The following is a 23698-nucleotide window of genomic DNA, read 5'->3' on the forward strand; positions in this document are numbered from 1 at the left end:
ACGTTCAAAATCATGAAAAGACGTCATACCATAGAATGTCGTCCAAAATCATGAAAAAAAGTCATAGTATAGTATGTCATCCAATATTTCGGCCAAAAAGTCATAGTATAGTTTGACGTTCAAAATCATAAAAAAAAAAAAAGTCATAGTATATTATGTTGTCCAAAATCATTAAAAAAAAAGTCATAGTATAGTATGTTGTCCAAAATGATGAAAAAAAGTCATAGTATAGTATGTCATCCAAAATTTCGGCAAAAAAGTCACAGTATGTTGTCCAAAATTATGACAAAAAGTCATAGTATAGTATGTCGTCCAAAACCATAAAAAAAGTCATAGTATAGTATGTCATCCAAAACCATAAAAAAAAGTCATAGTATAGTATGTCGTCCAAAACCATAAAAAAAAGTCATAGTATAGTATGTCATCCAAAACCATAAAAAAAGTCATAGTAGCTATAGTATGTCGTCCAGAATTACGAAAAAAAGTCATAGTATAGTATGTCATCCAAAACCATGAAAAAAAGTCATAGTACAGTATGTCGTCCAAAATCATGAAAAAAAGTCATAGTATAGTATGTCGTCCAAAATCATAAAAAAAGTCATAGTAGCTATAGTATATTGTCAAAAATCATGAAAAAAAGTCATAGTACAGTATGTCGTCCAAAACCATGAAAAAAAAGTCATAGTATAGTTTGTCGTCCAAAACCATGAAAAAGAAAGTCAAAGTATAGTATGTCGTCCAAAATCATAAAAAAAGTCATAGTAGCTATAGTATATTGTCAGAAATCATGAAAAAAAGTCATAGTACAGTATGTCGTCCAAAACCATGAAAAAAAAGTCATAGTAGGGTATGTCGTCCAAAACCATGAAAAAAAAGTCATAGTATAGTATGTCATCCAAAACCATGAAAAAAAGTCATAGTACAGTATGTCGTCCAAAATCATGAAGAAAAGTCATAGTATAGTTTGTCATCCAAAACTACGACAAAAAAGTCATAGTATAGCATGATGTCCAAAATCATGAAAAAAAGCCATGTCGTCCAAAATGATGAAAAAAAACAGTCATCAAAAATCATGAAAAAAGTCATAGTATAGTATATCGTCCAAATTCATGAAAACAAGTCATAGTATAGTATGTCATCAAAAATCATGAAAAAAGTCATAGTATAGTATGTCATCAAAAATCATGAAAAAAGTCATAGTATAGTATGTCGTCCAAAATGATGAAAAAAAAACAGTCATCAAAAATCATGAAAAAAGTCATAGTATAGTAGGTCGTCCAAATTCATGAAAAAAAGTCATAGTATGGTATGTCGTCCAAAATCACAAAAAAAAGTCACAGTATAGTATGTCGTCCAAATTCATGGGAAAAAAAGTCATAGTATAGTATGTCGTCCCAAATCATGAAAAAAAGTCATGAAGCTCAGTTTAAATTCAATCTGGGAGACTTTCTTTGTGCTCTTAACAACTCTTTCCATCCCCCTCCCAGTGCTTCCTCTTATCAGCTGACTATATAGTATAGAGTATAGTATGTTGTCCAAAATCATGAAAACCATGACAAAAAAAGTCATAGTCAAAGTCACACTACAGCATGCTGTTTAAAATTTCATCAAAAAGCCATAGTACAGTATTCCAGAAAAAAATTAATTACGAAAGTCATAGTATAATATGAAAAAAAACTTCCCTCAAAACTTATTGATTTTTATGCCATAGGAAATCTTATTAAGAAAAATCATAGTAAAGCATGCCATAGATCTTTTCACATGAAGGGTCATAGTCTGGTATGCCATTAAAAAAAAAGAAGAAAAAAAAAGATTGAAATAGTCATAGTGAGGTATGGCGTAAAAAATTATTAAAAAAGTCATAGTTTAATATGCCATAAAAATTAATCATTAAAAGGGTCCTAGTATAGTATGCCCTAAAATATGTCAAACTTAATTGGTTTAAAGTTTAAAGTGATTTGCTGTTTGCCCCTGGGGCCCCAAAGCAGCTGCTTGGTTCACTAATGTTTCAGTCTGTAATTACCATTGAGAGAGTCACTCAGGTAGATCTTGTATCTCAGGGAGTTGCAGAGCTGGATGCCCACAAACTTTCGGTACCAAGTTCTTTTCACATACATCTTTCCATTGCATTCAGAGTATTCATCCGATTTAAATGGGAACTGAGTCCAGATGGCATCTTTGCCTGTGGAGAAATCATTAAAAGCAAGGGCTTATCACACTGTTTATCATTATAAACAGGATCAAAACTAGGGAAGGTTAAACATTTTAAAAATATTTTGTTGGAACACTCCGATAAGAAGAGAGCAAGACAGTATTCACCTGAGACATGTTCGCTCACTCGTGGATCCGCTACAAACGTGAGAGAAATTCACAATCAGTAACGTAATCAAAACAATGCAGAATTAACACACAGTCATGAGACATCTTGAATCATTGTGCTCAACAAACCCAGACTTGTATCAGAGCAGATTTGGCAAAGTATTTACAATATTTGGCCCCAACAAGCTGGGCTTTGATTGCACAAGGGCAGGAGGCCAATTAAGCAAAGCCTCCCCCTCTAAGTGTTGTCACTGTGAGTTTAAAAACACAACATCTGTTCAACTTAGGGCTGCTCTTCAGCTGCTCAACAATTGGTGCAAATTTGGTTTCGATCAGAGTGCTGTGTTCCAGGTGGATGTTAGAAATTAGCCTCTGAGGACATCTGGTAACCGGACACGACCCTTGAGTCTTAATCAGTCAGACCCTGGTGCAATGTTGAAATCATTAGACTAATAACTGCCTAATAGTCCACCTTCAAAGCAATGCTAATCATTGCCTGATCATTAGCAATGTATACAGTGGCATTAACATGCAGCGAATTAGTGTCTTCTGTCAGAGCAAACACATTGAGGTTTATATTGTGTGACTTCAGTGGATTAGATGTTTTGTAAAACTTGCCTGATTCTGTGTTAAAAGACACCGGATCAGTGGACGGTCCTGCTCCCATCTCATTCCTTGGTGTTACTGTGAATTCATAACTGAAATGAAACAGAAAAAAGGGGGAATAAGTGACATAATCCAAACTTTAAGGAATTTTCTATTTAAATTCCTCCCAACCTCAAGAACTGGGATGCATAATATTTTCATGCCTTTGACAGCTACGAATGTGTCAAGCACACACATACACATACACACAAACACACAGAGCTGATGGTTATTCCACGTGCTGCGTTCAGATGTCCTGGCAATAGTTGGGCCAGAGAAACCTAGCCCAGAGGAGGGTTCTGGTGAGTTTTGAGACTCCAGATGCTGAGATCTAATTAAAAACTCAGTGAACCTCTCCACCCAGATTTACTCAGCTTTTGTGTCGATTTGACCCTTTTGTATTTGCAAAACTGAACATAATTCACTGCAAGAAGTACAAGTGACTCTGATGATACTTTTAAGTAGAATGCCAATAGCCTTTCAGTGCCAGTTAATACTCATGTCTTGATGAGATCTACAGTGAACCTTACTGGTATAATCAGCCAACAGGTCAAGCATTCAGCATTTGTTAAAAGTGCCCCCTGGAGTTTTCTTATAAACAAACAACAGTGATTCGTGCATTCACTCACCAAAACATGCTGTGTGATCACTGAGGTCTAAAAACATGATGAATGCATTTCCTTTCTCATAAAAACACTTGCAAAGCCAATTGTTCTGAAAAGTTTGAAACCTGCATTGTTCACATCCATGTTTAGCATGGAAAGAGACCTGGGGTCTCATTTATAAAACAATACGTAGGATCCATACTAAAAATGTATGGACGGACAAAAGCCAAAAATGGTGTGCATCAAAGACATAATTCGGGGCCAGCTGCAGGGGCACCAGGCCAAGCAAAGCACCCCAGACGTCCCTCTCCCCAGCAGCACTTTCCAGTTCCTCCTGGCGGACCCCAAGGTGTTCCCAGACCAGATGAGATATGTAATCCCTCCATCGTGTTCTGAGTCTGCCCCAGGGCCTTCTACCAGTGGAACATGCCCAGAACACCTCTAACAGGAGGCACCCAGGAGGCATCCTGATCAGATGCCTGAACCACCTCAACTGGCCCCTTTCGATGTGAAGGAGCAGCGGCTCTACCCTGAGCTCCCTCTGGATGTCTGAGCTCCTTACCCTATCTAAAGGAAACTGAGGAATCTGGGATGTAGATGGACCAGTAAATCAAAAGCTTCGCCTTCTGGCTCAGCTCCCTCTTCACCATGATGGCCCGGCACAGACCCTGCATCACTGCAGAAGCAGCAGCAAACCACTGATCCATCTCATGCTCCATTCTACCCTCACTCGTGAACAAGTACCAGGATACTTGAACTTCCTCGCATATTAGACAGTTTCTACAATCAGGCTTCCACCTGTTGGTGCCTATTGTCATCAGGCCGGGGACTACAGCTGAATATTAGCCATGTTGGCTAAAGCTGCCCTTTTTACTGTTTCTACATTTCTACAGTCAATTAATTGGGATTGTCCACGATACTATAAACTAATAAACTAAACTAAACTAAACAATCTGCATTGCCAATTTCCTGTCTCCAAAATGTTTGTAAGCATGGGTCAAAGTTTCTCCCATTAAGTCTGTTTTTATAGATCACAACTTTTGCGTGGGAAGTGGCGAACGCCTCTTTCAGGCCACGTTATGTGCTTACGCAATGTTTATAAATGAGACCCCTGGATACAGTGGTGGAGGCACGGCCCTGTTCATTCCTATGAAAGTAGCTCAGTGGTACATGAAGCCAAAAAAGTTTGACCTCCGGGTATAAAGAGCTAGCACACTACAGACTTCCACTGGCCCTGCAAGCTCCTTTCAGTTTAGCTCTTTTCTAACTTGAATGGGGATAAAATGATGTAGTTGTGCAGCTCTTCTAGACTTTCGTAATGTTATTGAACCACATGGATCAAATACTGATTGGTGGGTTGTAGGATTGTGACACTCAAAAAGGTTAATCCGCTGATTTACATACATCTCTATACCCAATGAAAGTCTATGGGGAAAAGTCTTTCTAGGCCCAATGGCACCACGGGACGGACCCATACGTTATATTTCCACTGTTTGGCTTCAAAGGCCTTTGCACTTCTTGGGGGCCTGATGTTCTATCAAGAAGTTTTCTTCACTGTCTTTGTTGGAACATTAGCGTCTATCTTGACATTTTAGTGGTAGCTGTTGATCAGTAGAGGACTGTGACACTATTCGCAGGAATAAGTACATGCATCCATGTGCGCCCTCTGGCGCAAGATACACAAAACTGGGGACCCACTCATAGACAAACCGCTCCACAGTGCTACTAGAGATCTAAACCTCCGCAGGGAACCTTTGAAAGAATACTTTGCCAATATTCAACCAGCTTTGTATCAAAATAATGTGGGTAGTACGTGTAAATTGACTGTGGTAAACTTCCCTCCATCTAACCAGTGGCTAGAAATCCCTCACCCCTCGAGTCTCGGTGTGTTGCTTGAACTACAGGCTGTACTTCTGCAATCTCATATTGCTGGCACCCATGCCGCCACCACTGACACAAAGAGTATCGAAGCAGATCAGGAGACAGACTGGCCCGCTTTCTTTCTCTCTCAACCTCAGACCGAAATCCGATCAAATGAAAAAAGCATCCTTTTCCTCTGTTTTCTCCAGTACTGTAGCACCAATGTCAAAAGTATTTGCATCTTTTATTGAAAGGTCATGTCTCCAGCAGTGGCATACTCCTTTAAAGGAAAAGATTTATATGGATAACCTTATGGTAATGTAAACCTGGTGGTTGTTCCCAAACTATACACAACAAGAGGACCTAACCAACTAGAGGATTAGAGGAAAATAACATTTTTCCATTACATGATCTGTCTGACATAAATAACATCACATACCTGCTCTCTGGTTTGAGATTCTCCACGGCCGTGTGTGTCTGATTAGTTGTCAGTACAGACACCTCCTCTCCGTTCGGTCCTTTAGCGGTGGATACGACTTCATACTCTGACAAAAGAGACAGAATATCAGTGTGACTTTAATAACACAAATTTCACATTACAGCTACAAATCACACAACCTCGTTACCTTGTCACCAGTAAAATCTGACAATTCACTGTGTGATACTTTAAGAACCTGAGGCACGATGGAGGTTTGGGGTTACAGTGTGACATTAAAAGCCCTTCAGGATTTACCTGATGACACTTTCTAATAATTGTGTAACATGTTTAAATGTTAGCCTTACTAATGGTTGAGAAATTATTAATCAGTGTTCAGTAATTTGCTCATAGTAAGAAGTCGGAGGTGGACAAACACCGACCAAAAGGGAACCCAGGCCCAGGTGCTAAGTTTATTATTATCAGTCTATAAATGATTAGTAAATTATTATTAAAGGGGTCTTATGCTCATTTTCAGGTTCATACATTATATTGTATTTTGGATTTCTACTAGAACATGACTATGTGCTTTAATGTTCAAATTTATTCAAAATATTGTCTGTGCTGAAACACCTATATTCACCCTCTGTCTGAGATGCTCTGTTTTAGTGTCTGTCTCTTTAAGCCCCCTCCAAAAAAAAAAGCCCAGAGTGCTCCGATTGGTCAGTGTTTCCAGATCTTCTGTATCTCAGCATCTCTGCACCATCACTGCAGCCAGGGAGTGACTATAACAGAGTATAGCGTCACTACTGTGAAAAATTACCAATAAAGGCTTCTAATCTGAAATCTCACAACCACGGCATGTTCCAGCAGGAATATGATCTGAAATCAGGGAGAAGCTAAAAAAACCCAACTCAACATGTAATGTTGTAATGTATGTAATGTAAACACTTGCAACAGCGTGCCTGAAACACATGACCGCATAAAGAAATCCATCATAAGCTGATGTCAGCTTGTCTCAAAAGTAAAAAAAAAATGTTGGAAACAGAATATTCAGAATGGTCTGTTTTTGCTCACAGTGGTTACTTTAACCAACATTTACCTCATTATTTAAATCTTTGGCCATGTTTAATATGAACATCCAACATTGTAACATAATACCAAAAATAGGGTAAAGCATAATAAGTCCCTTTTAAGGCATTAGTTATGACCAAGTTATAACCCTTAGATGCAGCTGGATAAATACAACCTTTTATCAAGTGTGGCTGATGAGAAAGTGGTTCCATTTACATCACTGTCATGTATGAAGACACATCATAACTGAGTGGAGAGTGAGTTCTTGTCCATAAAAGTGTTTTTACATATACAAGCTTTGTCACAGCCTATCACTGATCTGCAGCTACTTAGGAATATATCTGAAGCTGATTTGTGTATGATTGAAGTCCTTGAGCTTCAAGATTGCAGTGTCATGCTAAGTAGGTATTTGTTCAATCTCTTTTCTAAGGGTGCTTTCAGACCTAGAGCTGTCTTGCTTTGGTCTGAATCAGGGACTAATTTTGTTCCAAAGTTGTATAATTGCCTAGGGTTGGTTCGTGTTCTCACAATGGAGGGACAACTACGCAGGTTGATTTTAGCGCTGCTCATCGTGGACTATATTGCTGTCATTGTTCATTTTAGTCAAACCATACAGTTTGAAAACGAGGCGCGGCTCCAACTAGAAAACAATGTTTTGATGCATTGGATGTGCTGAATGTGCATATTAAGGCAGTACAGGAGGAGGTGCACATTAATAATCCTCCAGGACTGTAACATGCTCATGTTTAACCCAAACAATGTGTCATGTGACTGCAGTTGGTTCAGATCCAGGTCGGAACACCTTCTCACCACAAACGAACAGCAGAAGACTTCGTTTGTAACCGGACTGAGACCACCTCTTCAAGAAGGTCTTGGTCTGGTTGTTTTGGTGCACACCTGAGTGTGACTGCTGTGTTCACACCTGCCCAAATGAACCACACTTACGGGGCAAACAGACTTGAGTTTGATTGAACCGAACCAAACAGGGCAGGTGTGAAAGCATGCTTACAGGCAAGTTCAATAGAGTCCAGACACCTGATGCAATTCAGACCTAGAGGCTCACCAACGCGAGGTGAATGGGAAGCTGAAAGCATCGCTTAACAAGGCTTTAAACTCCAGTTCTGTCCCTTTTCTTTAAAAATGTCTGCCTTTCATTTGTATTTACTGTACCTCTGGTTTCATTGTCAGATTTCTGCCAGTCGAGAATGACAAAAGATGGGCAGCCCTCCACTGTTACCACAGTGAGGTTGGAGGGAGGGATGCGGGGAGGACCAGTCACGTTCTGATCGCTGCCTTCCTCGTCAGGGAAGTAAGAGAGGGAGGAAGTGATGGAGCACGGCTCATCTGGCTTCTTATCTGTCTTGTAGATCACATGGGGAGCTGTAGATGGGCACAGTAGAAACAGTGATAATTTTATTTTTACCTTTTTTCACTTTTTTGGTTATTAATGCAGTAGTGCTGCATGAGAGAGCTGATTTTTTTCAGTAAGGAAGCTTTCAAAACTGCAGTAGAGACGTAAATTGGCCACGATGAAGTCTTACCTACAAAGCGCTTCTTGCCCATGATGTCTACCTCTGACGCAGGCAAGGGCCTGAATATGGAAGAGTTTTCACTTAGGTCAAAACGGCTGGCTGAAAAGGAAACAGGATAAAGGAGCTGGGGTTAGATTGATGTGCCAGCAGTCCCTGGCAGCTCTTTCTGTCTTCATTTTTATAGCTTTGGCCCAGGTCAACAACCGGCCAGCCCAGCACCTGCTCTGGCTCCACTCAGACTCTTGGTCTGTCTCTCAATATTCAAAATGTTCTCATTTCTTTCTTTACCTTACAACTACCCACACCTGCAAGCTGCAGTGTCAATATCTTCTGATTATCATCATGTGCCTGCACCAATTCAAAGTCAAAAAGTTTTTTTATTTCATATTTTCTCCCGTTTATGGAGGTACGCAGTTTGCCAGCTGATATGAAAGCAGTTACGATAATGAGTCATAACGTTCCTCCTTAGATACAGTAAAAGTGGTGTTAGTCGTACTGTTTACTGCCGGGGCAGAGGTGGTTGTCTGCTGCTGTCGACGCTCTTGCTTGGGCTTGGCTGTGACCAGAGGGAATGGCTTCAAGATGGACTCCTTGTCTCCCTGTTTCAGGTCCATGGGTTTATCTGAGGACAGAGAGCGGCAGGAGGAGGAGAAGAGATCAATTCTTCAACCCTCATCATCTGACTCATAGTCATACACAGTTGTGATCCATCTGTTCTGGCCATCCTCACTGAGCAACTCAGTGGCCTTTTCCTGGCTGCTGAAAGATCAGAGATTGCTTGTTAAGTAATATCTCTTGTGCTCTTTAAAGGGGAAAAGGGTCTGCCAAAATACATCTGCTGAGACCAAAGATGCCCAGATGCGCAGAAGTATGCACACATACACACACACAGGCTTTGTGCACGTAATAACACATGATGTGAGGACAGGGAGATACAAACAAGTGACAGCGAGAATGATGTGAGAGTCCAGAAAAAAGCCTTAGCGACAAGCCCGCTGAGATGAGCTGTAATGTTAGGACGAATGCAAACGCTGTACATTTCCTGGCAAGTCGTTTTGGGAGCTGTAAGCACTTTTTTATGTGCAGGAGACAGTTTAAGGCAGTGGACTATAACGGAGGGCGTAGAGCCGTTGCAGCGGAGACTTGCTTGACCTTGTGGAAAAAATGTGCAGTGGAACTAAAGTTGAATAAATCTGATTCATGTGGGACTAATAAACAAACAAGAGTGCTTTCACGCTAGCAAAAGATGGAGCTTAGCAAGCTTCATTCAGACAACAAAACAACATGTTAAATTTGGGATGGGCAGATTTTTAGAAAGGAAGAAAGGGAAAATAAGAGATGCTCATTGAGCAATCATGTTTAACAAGTCAATGAAATACAAAAACAGCTTGTTTTGATTCAGGTTCACTGTTAATGTAGCAAGCAAGCCTTATGTTCTATGTGTCTTTTAGTAAAGTTTGAGGAACAGTTTGGGATTTGGGAAAATTTGCATATTTGCTTTTTTTTGCCATGAGTTAGATGAGATTGAAACCATTATTGTCTGCATAAGAAAATATACAATCAGTCAATGCAGCTGGCAGCCAAAAAATCCTGCATTCAGTCTTTGTGCTAAGCTAAGCTAAGCTAAGCTAATTGATACCTGGCTGTAGCATCACATTTATCATAAAGACATGAGAGTGGTGTCAAAATTTGCATCTACCTCCCTGAAAGAAGGCAAATTTGCATTTTTCCCAGGGTGTTGAACACATTATTGAACTTCATATACTTTGGCTTGTTTTTTCTCCAACATGGTAAATGGCTGATAAAAATGAAACTGGGTTACAGAGAGGCGGGAGGCATGAAATATCTTCTACATCTAAAGGGGGAGATAAAGGAAAAGTTTGAGAACCACTAACTTAAAGAAATACTTTACCCCCAAAATGACCATTTGTACATCAGTTACTCATCCCATGTAACAATGACTTCGGGAAGAAAACGTTGTTTTTGTTCCCATGCCTGCACAGGGAATTAAGAATACTTAAACAGAGGTATTACTTGATGAATTGAAGTCACAGGGTTCAGCGTTTAACAGCAGCAAAACAACTCATGCAGTATAATCCAAGTCTCATTTATCCAGCTATATGCTCAATACTTCCCAAACACACAGCCCACTTATCTGTGCTCTCTTCAGATCCAGACTCCATTGACAAAAACTGTAATTTTAGCTTTGAACATGGAAGCTGCTGGTCTGTAGCTGCCTCAATGAGTTATTTCGTTTGTGTTGTTGTGTGATTTTGGTATTTTAAATAGTAAGTAATAGTTTTAAATAGTTAGTTCGGATTCACCAAAGTCACACAATAACACAAACAAAATAGCTCCCACTTTCAGCTAAGTTAAAATGCAACCAATTGGCAAATCTCATTCAGGGTGCCCTATTCAAACTGCTCTGGCCTGCCTACTGTTGCTGCTTCCTCTGCAAGCCGCTTTGCAACCCGCCTCCACCCCAGCACCTCCTTTTGCATGCTGTGTCTGACTTATCAATGTAATTTCTGTCATTGATGCTGCTCTGTTCTGTTCCTGGGGGGTCTTTGCTGCTGCTCTCCCTGCCTTAGGCTTTCCATGTAGGCGCATGGAAGGGCAGAGAGGTTTTGTTCTCTCCTCCTTAGGCTTTCCACCTAAGCATGTGAAAGAGGCTTTCAGCTTAGGCACAAGGAAAGACAGAGAGGCAAGAATGTTCTCAGCTTGTGGATTCTTCAGTCACCAGATGCATGCAATAAAAACATTTTTGTCACATATTCAATGTAGCAAGATAAGAAATTGATATACAGATGGTCATTTGGGGTGTTCAGTATTCCTTTAAGAAGCATCTTTAGTCAGGCCTTCCCCTCAGCTTGCTGTTGTGTGTGTATAATTACAGTATACAGGACAAGGTGCAGCAGTGTTCAGTGCAGCCATCACTGTGGCCCTCACCATGGTCACTAGGTTTTCCCACCAGGTTGGGTCTCTTGTTGACAGGAATAGGGGGACGCGGGACTGCAGAACACAAGTCCATTTCAGATTAAGAATCACATTAAAACAGAACAGGTGGTCGGCGCTGAAGAAGAGATACAAAACTGAAAACAAGTGTTGTTGGTTATTTTAACAGTGCAATAATGATGAAAGAATGTCAAGTTTATAGACTCAAAAAAGACAGAGACATTTTGTAGAGCAGAACACTGCAGTAAATACTGTGCGCTTAAAAAAATGAGTTTACAAACACAGACATTATATACAAACAACAACAAAAGCACATAAAAGCCAAGCAGATTGCATGTGAAATGCTGAAAAGTAACTTTGTGAAGTGCTGCCACAGAGCACCGCCATGGTCTATGACTAATGAAAAACATGTCAGTGTTTAATAACCTTGAAACTATAAACCGGTGTTTTAACCACTCACCCAAAATCCCCAGATGCATAACTGAGGAATTTAAAAATCCTAAACAGGAAAGTAAGGCAGCAGATCCAACAGCTTTTCTGTACGATTTTGACTTCCCTCTGTGAAAAATCATTTCGGATCTAATGCTGTTTGACCACCAAATTTTCCACCAAATTCCTGCACCATGGCAAAAAAAATAAAATAAAGATCAAGCCAAGCTATGAGACAAAAACCAGATCTATTTCACTGTAATGAACACATGGAATGAATTGGTTTTAGTGAACTGGATAAGTAATCACAACGAAAGAAAAAAAACACCTTAGCTACGAACTGTCAATCTTACCATCAGGGCTCTCAAATTATTCAATGTTGTTAAACAAGCATAATCTCCCTAAACCTTTGTTGTGATATCTCAGAGGTGGCGGCTAAGCCTTGGGAGGTTTGACACATGAAATTTCTGTTACACGCTTCATATCCGAGTTACTTTGAGATAATTTGTTTTAACTGTTGGGCTTCGTTTCCAGAGCATCCACTCCGTTTGTCATATTCTTATCTCGGAGATTTCATTAATGGTCCCTCTGTCGACAAGACTCTGTAATTGTCCAACTGTGGAGGCCAAAACACCTCAAAAACATTTCTCTTGGATGCGTTTCCTCCCTTGGAGCTGACCTCCCCAGGAGTCGGCATAAATCAGCAATGTCTGGCATCTACTCCGCAGAGAGAAGAGTTGAGGCGATCAAGACTGAAACAACATCTGCCGACAAATCTCACTGATTAACGCTGAGAATACATTCGCGGAGTGCCTCTGACTCACACATGGTATAAGTGACAGCTAATGGCAAACATATGCTCACACATAAAGTCACACAATATGGTGGTGCGGTAATTTAAATGCCAGTCTCGAGATACACAAACACAAAAGACGACGAATGTGATAGTGAAGAGGTGACGGCTCAAGAGTGATGTCATGGTTATATGAACAGAGCCAACACTATGTAATGTCATAAGATGTGAAGTCAACATTGTATGTCTTCAATATGTCTACTTGGGCTGCAACCAGCGATTATTTTCATTCTCAGTTAATCTGTCGATTATTTTCTTGATTAATCAAATAGTTGTTTGATCTATAAAATGTCAAAAAATTATGAAAAAAAATGTCAATCAGTGTTTCCCAAAGCCCAAGACAATGTCCTCAAATGTCCTGGTTTGTCCACAACCCCTAAGACATTCAATTTACTGTCATAGAGGACTAAAGAAACCAGAAAGTATTCACATTTAAGAAGCTGGAATCTGAGAATTTTTAATTTTGTTTTGAAAAATGACTCAAACTGATTAGTTGGCGATCGATTTAATAGTTGACAACTAATTGATTAACTGTTGCAGCTCTAATGTCTACAATGCATATTCAATCTGATGGGCGTTCTACGGTTTCCACAGCGGGTGTATTTCGTCTGCTGTCCCCAAAATAAACCCCTCAAACACCAGGACGAGCCTCTGATGTGCCAGTGGCTTCAGACCCAGTTCTGTGATGTAAAACAGCAGCGGTGGTGTGAGCGCTGGTTTCTGTCAGATAACTTCATCTTCGGGGTGAGAATGTGAAAATAGATGCAATCAAAACACAGAGATTTACGTTCGGTCCAGAAAAATATTCCCACTGAAATACATCCCGGCACCTCACATCACTGAGGTTTGTTGCTTTTGCAACACATACTCAGATTTCATGGAAGGGATTCGTGGATGGACGCTGTCCATGACACACCTGCAGTCCACTATAAGCAGAGCTTTGAAACAAATCCCAGTTAAGATGCCAATGTGAAACTGAGCTCTATAAAACTGTCAAGGAAACACTATAATTCAAGCCAAAGGCAAACTCAGTACCAGCTGTTGTATACCATACAAAGTTTCAGGGTGCTGCGGGGTAAAAGACGTAATAATGATATTTTGTTGCATGTCATTTACATCATGGGGACAGGAAGGTGAACTAAGGCCCAATCCCATTTCATATTTTTACCCCGACACCTCATTTTCTTGGAACAGAGTTACATGGGCTGGAGGTTGAAAACTTTACCTATGAAAAGGGACAGCCCTTCTCGACCCTGATATGTCATTGGTATGCTGGCATTTACGTAAACAGACGTGGTGAGTGTTGCCGGACATTGCGACTATGTTGCACTCTGCAGTGGCGATGTCTCTTGTGTGGGCTACGGGCCAGGATACTCACATTTCACTCACTTCAGTATCAAGCTATCAATTGATCAAACAATTCATCAAATGAAAAAGAGCACTTCTTCATTACCAGGCAACCAGCAGTGCTCTGTAGGTTACGTTAATAACCTGTGTTCCTGTTGCGACATCAAAATATGTCAAAATGAGGGACTGTCATGCACAAATCAGCAATAACAATGTAATGTTAGCTAGCTAGCTAGTTAGCTATCGAGACATCAACATACTAGCAATTTTTTTTGTTATGCTCATTATAAAGAAAAGGACCATAATACATTGAAACAACATTAAACTAAGATTATACAATGGTTATCATAAATAAGTCTTAGTTAACAAAAAAAGAATACATTTGTTGGTTTCTTTTGTTACTTGTGTAGCCATTTTGCTGATGATCTCTCATAACACTTGATTTGAAGTGTGCCTCTGAAAAACCTTTGAGGGACACCTAGCCCTAACACTTCACCCTACCACTCTGAAGTATTGGGAGCCCAGTCTCACTCCGAAAGTTGCCGAAATCTAGCGCTTGCGCAGTGATTTGCGGTGTCAGAAACCAATGAAAAAAGCCGTTCTTTAACATCGGTATGATACCAGGTCATTGCCGATATGGTTTGACGGCACCAATCAGTGTCAGGGGGAAACATGGCGAGACAAGGGCGAAAGTTAAGGCAGCGAAAGTCTGACTGGGGTGGGCGTGAGGGGTGGTGGATGGGTCCAACAAACACCGACCTTCTCCCAGGAGAGCGGTGTTTGCATCCCTTAAGATTGTAAAGCCAAAGCCTGTTCTTTATTCCTAAACCTAACCAGGTGATTTTGTTGTTAGAGGGGGGAAAAAAATCAATTCACGGTGTTGTACCAACTAACTGTATTTAAATGGTAAATTTCCTGTTAAAACAAAAGTGTATTTTGAAAGAAGACAATGCATGTAACAGGCAGAACTTGACACAGTGTTCCAGAACTTCAACAACCAATGCACCCAGGGTACTATGCACGTCGTATGTGGATGTGGAAAGTTCACGACCAAACATCAATACGTGACAAGGTCGCAGTGAGAATGTGTTGGAATCGGGACACCCTAGCACCAGACATGTACATGGAAAGAGAAAGGCTAAGGGCTAAGTGCTAGAGGCAAAGGGTGTGTTGGGATTGAGCTTAAGTCTTATTAGACAGGTACAAACAGTCATTATGAGCTCTTTGCTTGGATGTACGTGCAGGGTGGCAGGCACAAATCTTTTCTGTAGAGTTGCTTCCAGAGAGCCATGTGACTCCTTGAAGACCTCTGAAACTGCCACAGTTTCCAGAAATAACACACACCAGCTGTGACATGGGACTGAAGCACAACCTCTATTCACAACTCCGAACATTAAAGGAGTGAGTGGAGCATCACCGTTAATACATGTGGTCCAGACATGGTTTGCATTACTACTTGGGATGGATTCAATTACTCTAATTAACTGAGCCTGCCTGGCAGAATGGAAACAATGTGATTGACCAAAAAAAAGGACAAACCACATTCACCTTTCACAACAAGCAGGCTAAAGCTATTCTCAAGCTAATTCAAACCAGTTCCTGAATACATGTCCATATGTGCGGTAGACTAAACAATGTGGAGAGGACAGGTATATGCCAAGATTGGAATTATATATGGCTTCAGTCTCAGTCAAGTATAAGCTACTGGGACTATTGGACAACACAGACCACGACCAGACACAAAACATCACACTGACAGACAAGTTGAAAGCATGAGAGGACTGTGACAAAAGCACTGCGTGGGACGGGACATAAAAGTGCCTCTTAGGTTAGTGGGTGAGGAGTGCTGACAGGTGATTATCTCAGTTAGTTTTTTACCAGGTTTCTCTCTGGACCACACCACAGGTTTAGGAAGAGCATTGCCCCTATGATGCGCCCCATCGGCTGTTGGAGGGAGAGAAAGGTCTGTTATAAAATGTTTTGTGTAACTGTGTCAACAAATACCAAAGAAGAGGAAAGTCAAAAAGAAAAAATGCTTTCTGTCTTTCCTCATTTCTCAGCATCTATTTTCTCACTGTCTAATGTAAGTGAAAATAAAGCTGATGACTTGTTTGCATCTTCAACCTGGTTTTACAGATGTTCTGCACATACAAATGGAATAGCCATGACTTTAAAACATAAATTCAGTCCTTTGACAGTTCTCACTCTATTCTCCATAACTCACTGGGGAGTGTGCGGGTGTGTTTGAGAAAGGAGGAGATACAGAGAGAGAAAGAAAAAGAGAAACTGGCTGTGGCGGCTGTACTGTCTGCACAGTGCTTGGCTTGGCGTGGTTGGTGTAAAATGTGGTGTGTCCTGGCCAGTGCCGTGGCCAGACTTCCCACCCGGCCAGGGTGAGGGACCGTAAATCATGTTAACGACCTTGACCCCAGAGACGCCACTGATGCTCGTGGTAAAACTGTGAAATACACACCGAGCACATGTGGCAGAGCATGGAGAACACATGGACTGTGGAGAGGAGGTGAGGCAGAAGATGGCGCGTGAGAAGGAGAACGACACAAGCATCCATGTGTATATTGTGTGCATTCAAACACAGATCATGTGAGTTTGTTTGCCTTCTTCTGCAGATGCACAGCTGCAGATGAGAGCGTGAGAGAGTGCTGACAGGAGAGAATAACCTGAGGTAGCTACATGGGAAGAAAGAGTGAGAGAAAGGGAAGTGAGTTCTCCATTACCCCCAGGTGTGCTGGAGCTGTGAGAGGAGGTGAATGTCTTGGATGGAGAAAATGGTCTGCCACTAGTACGAGTGGAATGAGGAGGAACCCTGGTGCGGGGCAGCGTGGTGTTTCTTCCTGCTGGAGGAACTGATGAGCTAATGGGAGAATGAGGAGCTTCAGGAACGGATGGCTTACGGACGCCAGTACCTAGATGAGCAGAAAAGCAATTGGGGAGGTTAGGGACGATTCACTCCTTCCACTTTACCTAGATGGAATAAATGACAGAGCACATCAGTGAAAAGAATGCAGAACAGTGGACAATGAATGAAAATGACAGAGAGACATAAACGACATCGAAAGCCAGCCAGACTGCTCTGGTTGTGAGTGGGCGGGGTTGAGGTGAGTGTGCTGGGCTGGAAATGGAAGAACACATGGAGGCGGGTGTAATGATGGGGTGTGTAGGGTGGTGAGATGGAGATGCAGATGGGGAAGCAGTGACATCATCCAATGGTTTGAAATACGACTGAAAGCACTGGGTTCCACGTGACTTGACAAACAGCAGACATGGTAATGGGACAAACTGGTCACAGTGTTTACCCTGATTGTAACTACCAGCCTTCTCTGTAGCCAGGGCAGGTCTTGGTAGAGGCTTGCCCTCTTCTGGTCGACTAGGAGCTGTATGAGAGAAAACTCACTCTTTATCACTCTTTATCTAAGATAATGTATAGGTGTATATGTTTATACTTTTAAAGGGGGCATAATGGAGATAATGGACAAGGAGATTATTGCTGGTTTTAAATCAGTACATCTAGTACAGGTATTTGTTGTGATCATGATATCCATGATGAGAAAATTCTTTAATGTAGTCAGACAGTACTTAACTTTGATTGGACCAATTTTGATGGCACATAAGAGCTTTGATCAGGTCCAAAAATTAGTGCCAAACCCTACTTAAACCCACAAAGTTACTGTCCAAGCCAGAACCGAGCCACGGCAGTAGTTTTGGGCCTGAGCCCTATTGAAAACCCATAAATATGTATTTTTAAATATGAACACATTTATTACAAGCTAAAGGTGGATTTATACTTGTGTGTAAGTTCTAGGCAGAGCCTGTGCAAAGCCTACACATGTGGTCTTTGCCATTATGAGCATTTATACTTGTGCGGTGGTCTGTCTGTGTCACTTTGCAATTACATCTCCAAACCACTAGTTGGTGGTGGGGTTTCTGTGAATTGATTCAAAACACACATTACACATGGCTTAGTAGCTGCAATTTCAAACACAAGTACACAAATCCGCTTCACTATAACTCACAAGATTAACAGACAAAGCACTTTTCTTTACCAGGACACATTTTCCCCACAAATACAACATGCTAACGTTATTAGCACAAGCCTATGGCATTTTACATTACATAAATTAGCTTAGCAGCTAACGGACATATCCTCTATGAGGCCAGGGACAACAGCAACATTTAACAAAGGAACAGGTACAAAATTTGGCTCCATTACAGCTCACAGGGTTCACAGACAAAACAAATTTCTTATACTGAAGGCATTTTCCAAACAAATACAACATGCTAACGTTATGCTAACAAGATATCCTGTACCCATATGAAGCCAGGATAAATAATACATAAGACATAAAATGCTATTTTGTGGAGGAATTTATTGTTTATTATCTGCAAAATTAAAGTAAATAAAAGCTTTGTTTCCACTGAGGGAAATGGTTTTCAGTTTAGAAAAATGGACAGGAGGTCTGCGTCGTCGCAACATGTACTCACAGTTCTGGAAAGGTACAGATTTCTCTCTCTGTTTCCCTTTTGATTCAGTCAATAGCAACTCCTGTCATTTACGCACAAGAACTGCCAGTTTTATTTGGCAAGAACTTGACCTGATTCAAGCCTGGGGGAATACTGAGAAATTACAGCCTGGCTCGAACTCGGCTCAGACAGAGAATCAAAGCTCTATGGCACATGTGTATATGGACTGCTGTGGAATTTATTGACCAGATTCTGACAATAAAAATGTACATCTGATTTGACCACTTTTTCATATACAAATACAAATACAATCAGTGTCTAAGTCAATATGCCCCTTTTAAAATGTAATTCTAGATATGTCCTTAATACTTGATTGCTGATGGCAAAAAGAAGGGTCTTTACCCGTAGGGACTGTCTGCCTTGGGGAGACCGTGGTGGGATCAGAGTAGGTCCTGGTGTGAAGCCCAGGTTCAGGTTGTGGCTTGGGTAGAGGTTCAAGCGGGGACTGAGTCGGGGTATTTGGTGGAGGTTGTGGTTGGGGAGTGGGTTGAGGTTGGGCCTGGGGCATTGTTGGAGGTTGTGTTTGGGGCTGTGGCTGAATCATTGGGTGAGTTTCTTGTTCCTTTGTTTGGGGCTTAGGTTGAGGCTTAGACTTTTTTGGTTGAGGTGGTTGCTGAGGCTTTGGCTGTTTTTTTGGCTGAAATGGTGGTTGGGGCTTGGGTTGGCTCTTTGGTTGAGGCTGTGTTTTGGGCTCGGGCTCACTCTTTGGTTGAGGCTGTGTTTTGGGCTCGGGTTCACTCTTTGGTTGAGGCTGTGTTTTGGGCTCGGGCTCACTCTTTGGTTGAGGCTGTGTTTTGGGCTCGGGCTCACTGTTTGGTTGAGGCTGTGTTTTGGGCTCGGGCTCACTCTTTGGTTGAGGCTGTGTTTTGGGCTCGGGCTCACTGTTTGGTTGAGGCTGTGTTTTGGGCTTGGCCTCACTCTTTGGTTGAGGCTGTGTTTTGGGCTCAGGCTCACTCTTTGGTTGAGGCTGTGTTTTGGGCTTGGGCTCACTCTTTGGTTGTGGCTGTGTTTGGGGCTCGGGCTCACTCTTTGGTTGAGGCTGTGTTTTGGGCTCGGGCTCACTGTTTGGTTGAGGCTGTGTTTTGGGCTTGAGCTCACTCTTTGGTTGAGGCTGTAGTTTGGGCTTGGGTTCGCTTTTTGGTTGAGGCTGTGGTTTGGGCTTTGACTCACTTTTTGGTTGAGGCTGTGGTTTGGGCTTTGGCTCACTTTTTGGTTGAGGCTGTGGTTTGGGCTTTGGCTCACTTTTTGGTTGAGGCTGTGTTTTCGGCTTGGGTTCGCTTTTTGGTTGAGGCTGTGGTCTGGGCTTTGGCTCGCTCTTTGGTTGAGGCTGTGGTCTGTGCTTTGGCTTGTTTTTTGGTTGAGGCTGTGGTTTGGGCTTGGGTTCACTTTTTGGTTGAGGTTGAGTTTTGGGCTTGGGTTCAATCTTTGGTTGAGGCTGTGGTTTGGGCTTGGGTTCACTCTTTGGTTGAGGCTGTGTTTTGGGCTTGGGCTCACTCTTTGGTTGAGGCTGTGTTTTGGGTTTGGGTTCACTCTTTGGCTGAGGCTGTGTTTTGGGCTTGAGTTCGCTCTTTGGTTTAGGTGTTGGCTGGGCTTTAGACTGCTGCTTGGTGGTTAGTTGAAGCTCTGGGTAGGGTTTTACTGTAGGTTGTGGCTGAGACTGCCAGTCAGTCTTAGGTTTTGGTTGTTTTTGGGTTTGTGGCTGAGTTGTTGATTGAAATTGTGGTTGAGGCTGTGGCTGGGTGTAAAACTTTGGTAGTACTTGTTGGGTCTGAGGAATGTGATGGAGTGTTGGTTGAGGTGTTTGAGGATGTGCCACAGGTGTGGGCTGTGGAGGTGTTTGAACTTCAGAATGGGTCTGGGTCTTTGGATGTGGTTGTGTTTGAGTTTGGACCTGGTACTTGGGCTGTAATGTTGGTTGAGGTTGTCGTTCAGCCTGGAGCTGGGTTGTGGTTTGAGGCTGTGACTGGGTATGTGGCTTTGGTTGAGATTGTGACTGAGGTTGAGTCTGGACTTTGGGCAGAGGTGTTGGTTGGGGTTGTGATTGGGTCTGGACTTTGGGCTGGGATGTTGGTTGGGGTTGGGTCTGGAATTTGGGCAGAGGTGTTGGTTGGGGTTGTGATTGGGTCTGGACTTTGGGCTGGGATGTTGGTTGGGGTTGGGTCTGGACTTTGGGCTGGGACTTTGGTTGTGGTTGGGTCTGGACTTTGGGCTGGGAAGTTGGTTGGGGTTGGGTCTGGGGTTTGGGCTGGGATGTTGTTTGTGGTTGGGTCTGGGGTTTGGGCTGGGAGGTTGTTTGTGGTTGGGTCTGGGGTTTGGGCTGGGAGGTTGTTTGTGGTTGGGTCTGGGGTTTAGGCTGGAAAGTTGTTTGTGGTTTGGTCTGAGATGTTGGCTTGGATGTTGTTTGTGGTTGGGTCTGGGGTATAGGCTGGGATGTTGTTTTTGGTTGGGTATGGAGTATGGACTGAGATGTTGGTTGGGGATGTGGTTGGGTATGGGGTATGGACTGGGATGTTGGTTGGGGATGTGGTTGGGTCTGGGGTATAGGCTGGGGTGTTGTTTGTGGTTGGTTATGGAGTCTGGGCAAGAATGTTGTTTGGAGATTTGTTTGGGTCTGGGGTATGGGCTGAGATTTTGGTTGTGGTTGGGTCTGGAGTATGGGCTGGGATGTTGGTTGGGGATGTGGTTGGGTGTGGGGTATCGGTTGGGATGTGGGCTGGGATTGTGGTTGGAAAAGGGGTTTTGGTTGTGGTTGAGGTTGAGCCTTCACCTCCTGCTGTAGATGAGGTTTCTGGGGCTTTGGTTGTGGTGATGGCCAATACTGCGGCTGCAGCTGGGGGGGTTGAGGTTGTACAGGAGGTTGGGACCGGGGCTTTTGTTGTGGTTGACTCATAGGATGCTCTTTATGTTTCTCTAGATTTCTTTGGGTGGCTGGCACAGCTGCCACAGTGGCTGTAATGTGTGGTGGAGGAGGGAGCTTGGGAGCTAAGGGGCACTCTGTGAAAGGAGGCAAGACAGATCTGGAGTGGTCTCCTCCTCCTGGGTTGTGTGAGAGAGAGAAAATATGGCCATGAAGCCACAATACTGTCCTGTACAATATAATTTTAAATATGATTTTCAGTAGGAAAGATTCCTTTACAAAATGAAATTAAAAAATGTTATTTAATTGTCTAGAAAATGACGAAAGTAAGACATAAAGGCATAAAGTTAGGGAACAGCTGAAATTTCGATCAGCAGAAGTGCCAGCAGCTTCTGGGCTGAGAACTCACAGTGCTAATCTTGGACTAAAGCTGTGGTTACACAATACCTTCTACCTGGCACATGTCTGATAGAGGGGGTCCAATATCAAAGGCAAAGAGACCATATGGAGGTATTTGAAATGTAACAGCCGTGTTACTACAGACAGACTCAGCTACCAGGGCCAGGATGCCTGTGAGCGACAGCCACCCAAATCCATTGGCTGTGCCTCTAAGAAGCTATGACACATGGGGGTTTAATAGTCGATGACTGATTGCTTGCTGTGGGACTTTCGACCATTCTAAATTGATTGTTCAATCTGATGAGATGTTCACCTTGGTCAAAGAGAATGAGAGAGAAAAAGAGAGGAAGTCAGAAAATAAGAGAGGGCGTGAAAAAAAACAGCAGGAAGGGAAAGACAGCAGTAGATAACATGGAATTCCAGGCTTTTAGTACCTCTACTTAACTTTATGGCCATGGAATGTTTTAAATACCTCTGCTTTTGAAGGTTCTTGGCTAATTCAGTGGAATTAACCATTCAACCAAGAACAGGGAACATCGGTTAAATGATTATTTCCTGGAACTGCCTCCTGTGAATCAAAATCAAATGGAAACTACTAATACAGGGACTGGATCCTCCAAATCAGCTCATGAATGCATCATTGAATGACTTACTGATGCAAAATGGATTTAGGAATAAAAAGGATTGCAAAGAATACAGTTACATCCTTCAAACTCAGGCTGTGTTTGAAGAAGCCTTTGAAACTGAACAGGTCTATTTGGTTGTATTCAGATGTATCCAGTCTTGGACTGGGCAAAATATTGATATTATATCAATGTTGTGATTTGAGAGTAGATATTGTCTTAGATCTTGGATATCATTTTATCGTAAGTGTTGTCTTTTCCTGGTTTAAAAGATTGCATTACAAAAAGTGATGTGATTTTCTGAACTTACCTGATTGTTCTAGCTGTTCTATTATTTGCCTTTACCCACTTGTTCATTACATCCGCATTACTGAGGATTATCAAAAATTTAGTATAGTGTTTGTTCAGGCAGGACACAATGTCAAGCTCAGCTCACATCCTAGCAAGAGTCAGAGAGTCAGCTGATAGATCACATGATTCCTTTCAATACAACAAATTGGCAAATCTCATTCAGAGCGCCCTACTTAAACTGCTCTGGCCTGTCTACTGTTGCTGCTTCCTCTGCAGGCTGCTTCACAACCTTCCTCCACCTCAGCTCCTCCTTTTCATGCTGTGTCTGACTTATCAATGTCATTTGTGTCATTGATGCTGCTCTGGTCTGTTTCTGGGGGGTCTTTGCTGCTGCTCTTTGTGCCTTCTGCTTTCCATGTAGGCACATGGAAGGGCAGACAGGTGTGCTCTCTCTGCCTTAAGGCTTTTCACGCAGGTGCGTGGAAGTCGAGGAGGTGCGCTTTCTGCCTAGGCCCAAGGAAAGGCAGAGAGGCCCAAGAACAGAGCCATACCACAAAATATAATACTGCAAATGGAAAAAAGTGTTCCTGACTGAAATCTCATTGCGTAAATATTTTTTAAAAGAACCAGTAGTCAACCCTATAATATCCTCGCAATATCGATAGAAGTATTTGGTCAAAAATATGGTAATATTTGATTTTCTCCATATCACCATGCCCAAATCCAGTCCCTGTATAGGGACATGCCATTTGTGTGGCAACACTCTAGCTTTACTTGATAAGAATAAGCATACTTGGAAATGAAATACAAGATAAATGTTGAATAAAGGAATGTAAAAGGACAGGGTAATACAAGACAGGTAAAAATTCTGTTTGACTTCCTGTGGGAGAGACGTAACTTCTGGTGCATGCAGTTCTGTCATGCAGATCTTACACCATCGCCTGCGCTGCATTAA

The 23698-nt window shown here is 42.1% G+C and overlaps 1 protein-coding gene across 2 annotated transcripts in view; it reads right to left on the reverse strand.

Moving 5' to 3' along the window:
* The window catches only part of LOC126393276 (target of Nesh-SH3-like), a 50660-nt gene that overhangs the window by 2974 nt on the left and 23988 nt on the right, over positions 1–23698 (reverse strand). The window contains exons 9-20 of one of the 2 annotated variants that reach the window (XM_050049292.1): positions 18916–21609; positions 17349–17426; positions 16770–16958; positions 15913–15978; positions 11400–11462; positions 8947–9072; positions 8460–8549; positions 8089–8298; positions 5869–5974; positions 2938–3017; positions 2320–2349; positions 2024–2182 (exon numbers count right to left, since the gene is read on the reverse strand). In XM_050049292.1, the coding sequence (XP_049905249.1) occupies positions 2024–2182; positions 2320–2349; positions 2938–3017; positions 5869–5974; positions 8089–8298; positions 8460–8549; positions 8947–9072; positions 11400–11462; positions 15913–15978; positions 16770–16958; positions 17349–17426; positions 18916–21609 (3891 nt within the window). The remainder of the gene's footprint in view (positions 1–2023; positions 2183–2319; positions 2350–2937; positions 3018–5868; positions 5975–8088; positions 8299–8459; positions 8550–8946; positions 9073–11399; positions 11463–15912; positions 15979–16769; positions 16959–17348; positions 17427–18915; positions 21610–23698) is intronic. The other variant, XM_050049293.1, reaches the window with a different exon arrangement.

The sequence above is a fragment of the Epinephelus moara genome, chromosome 7 (genome assembly GCF_006386435.1).
Source record: "Epinephelus moara isolate mb chromosome 7, YSFRI_EMoa_1.0, whole genome shotgun sequence".
Classification (NCBI taxonomy): Eukaryota; Metazoa; Chordata; class Actinopteri; order Perciformes; family Serranidae; genus Epinephelus; species Epinephelus moara.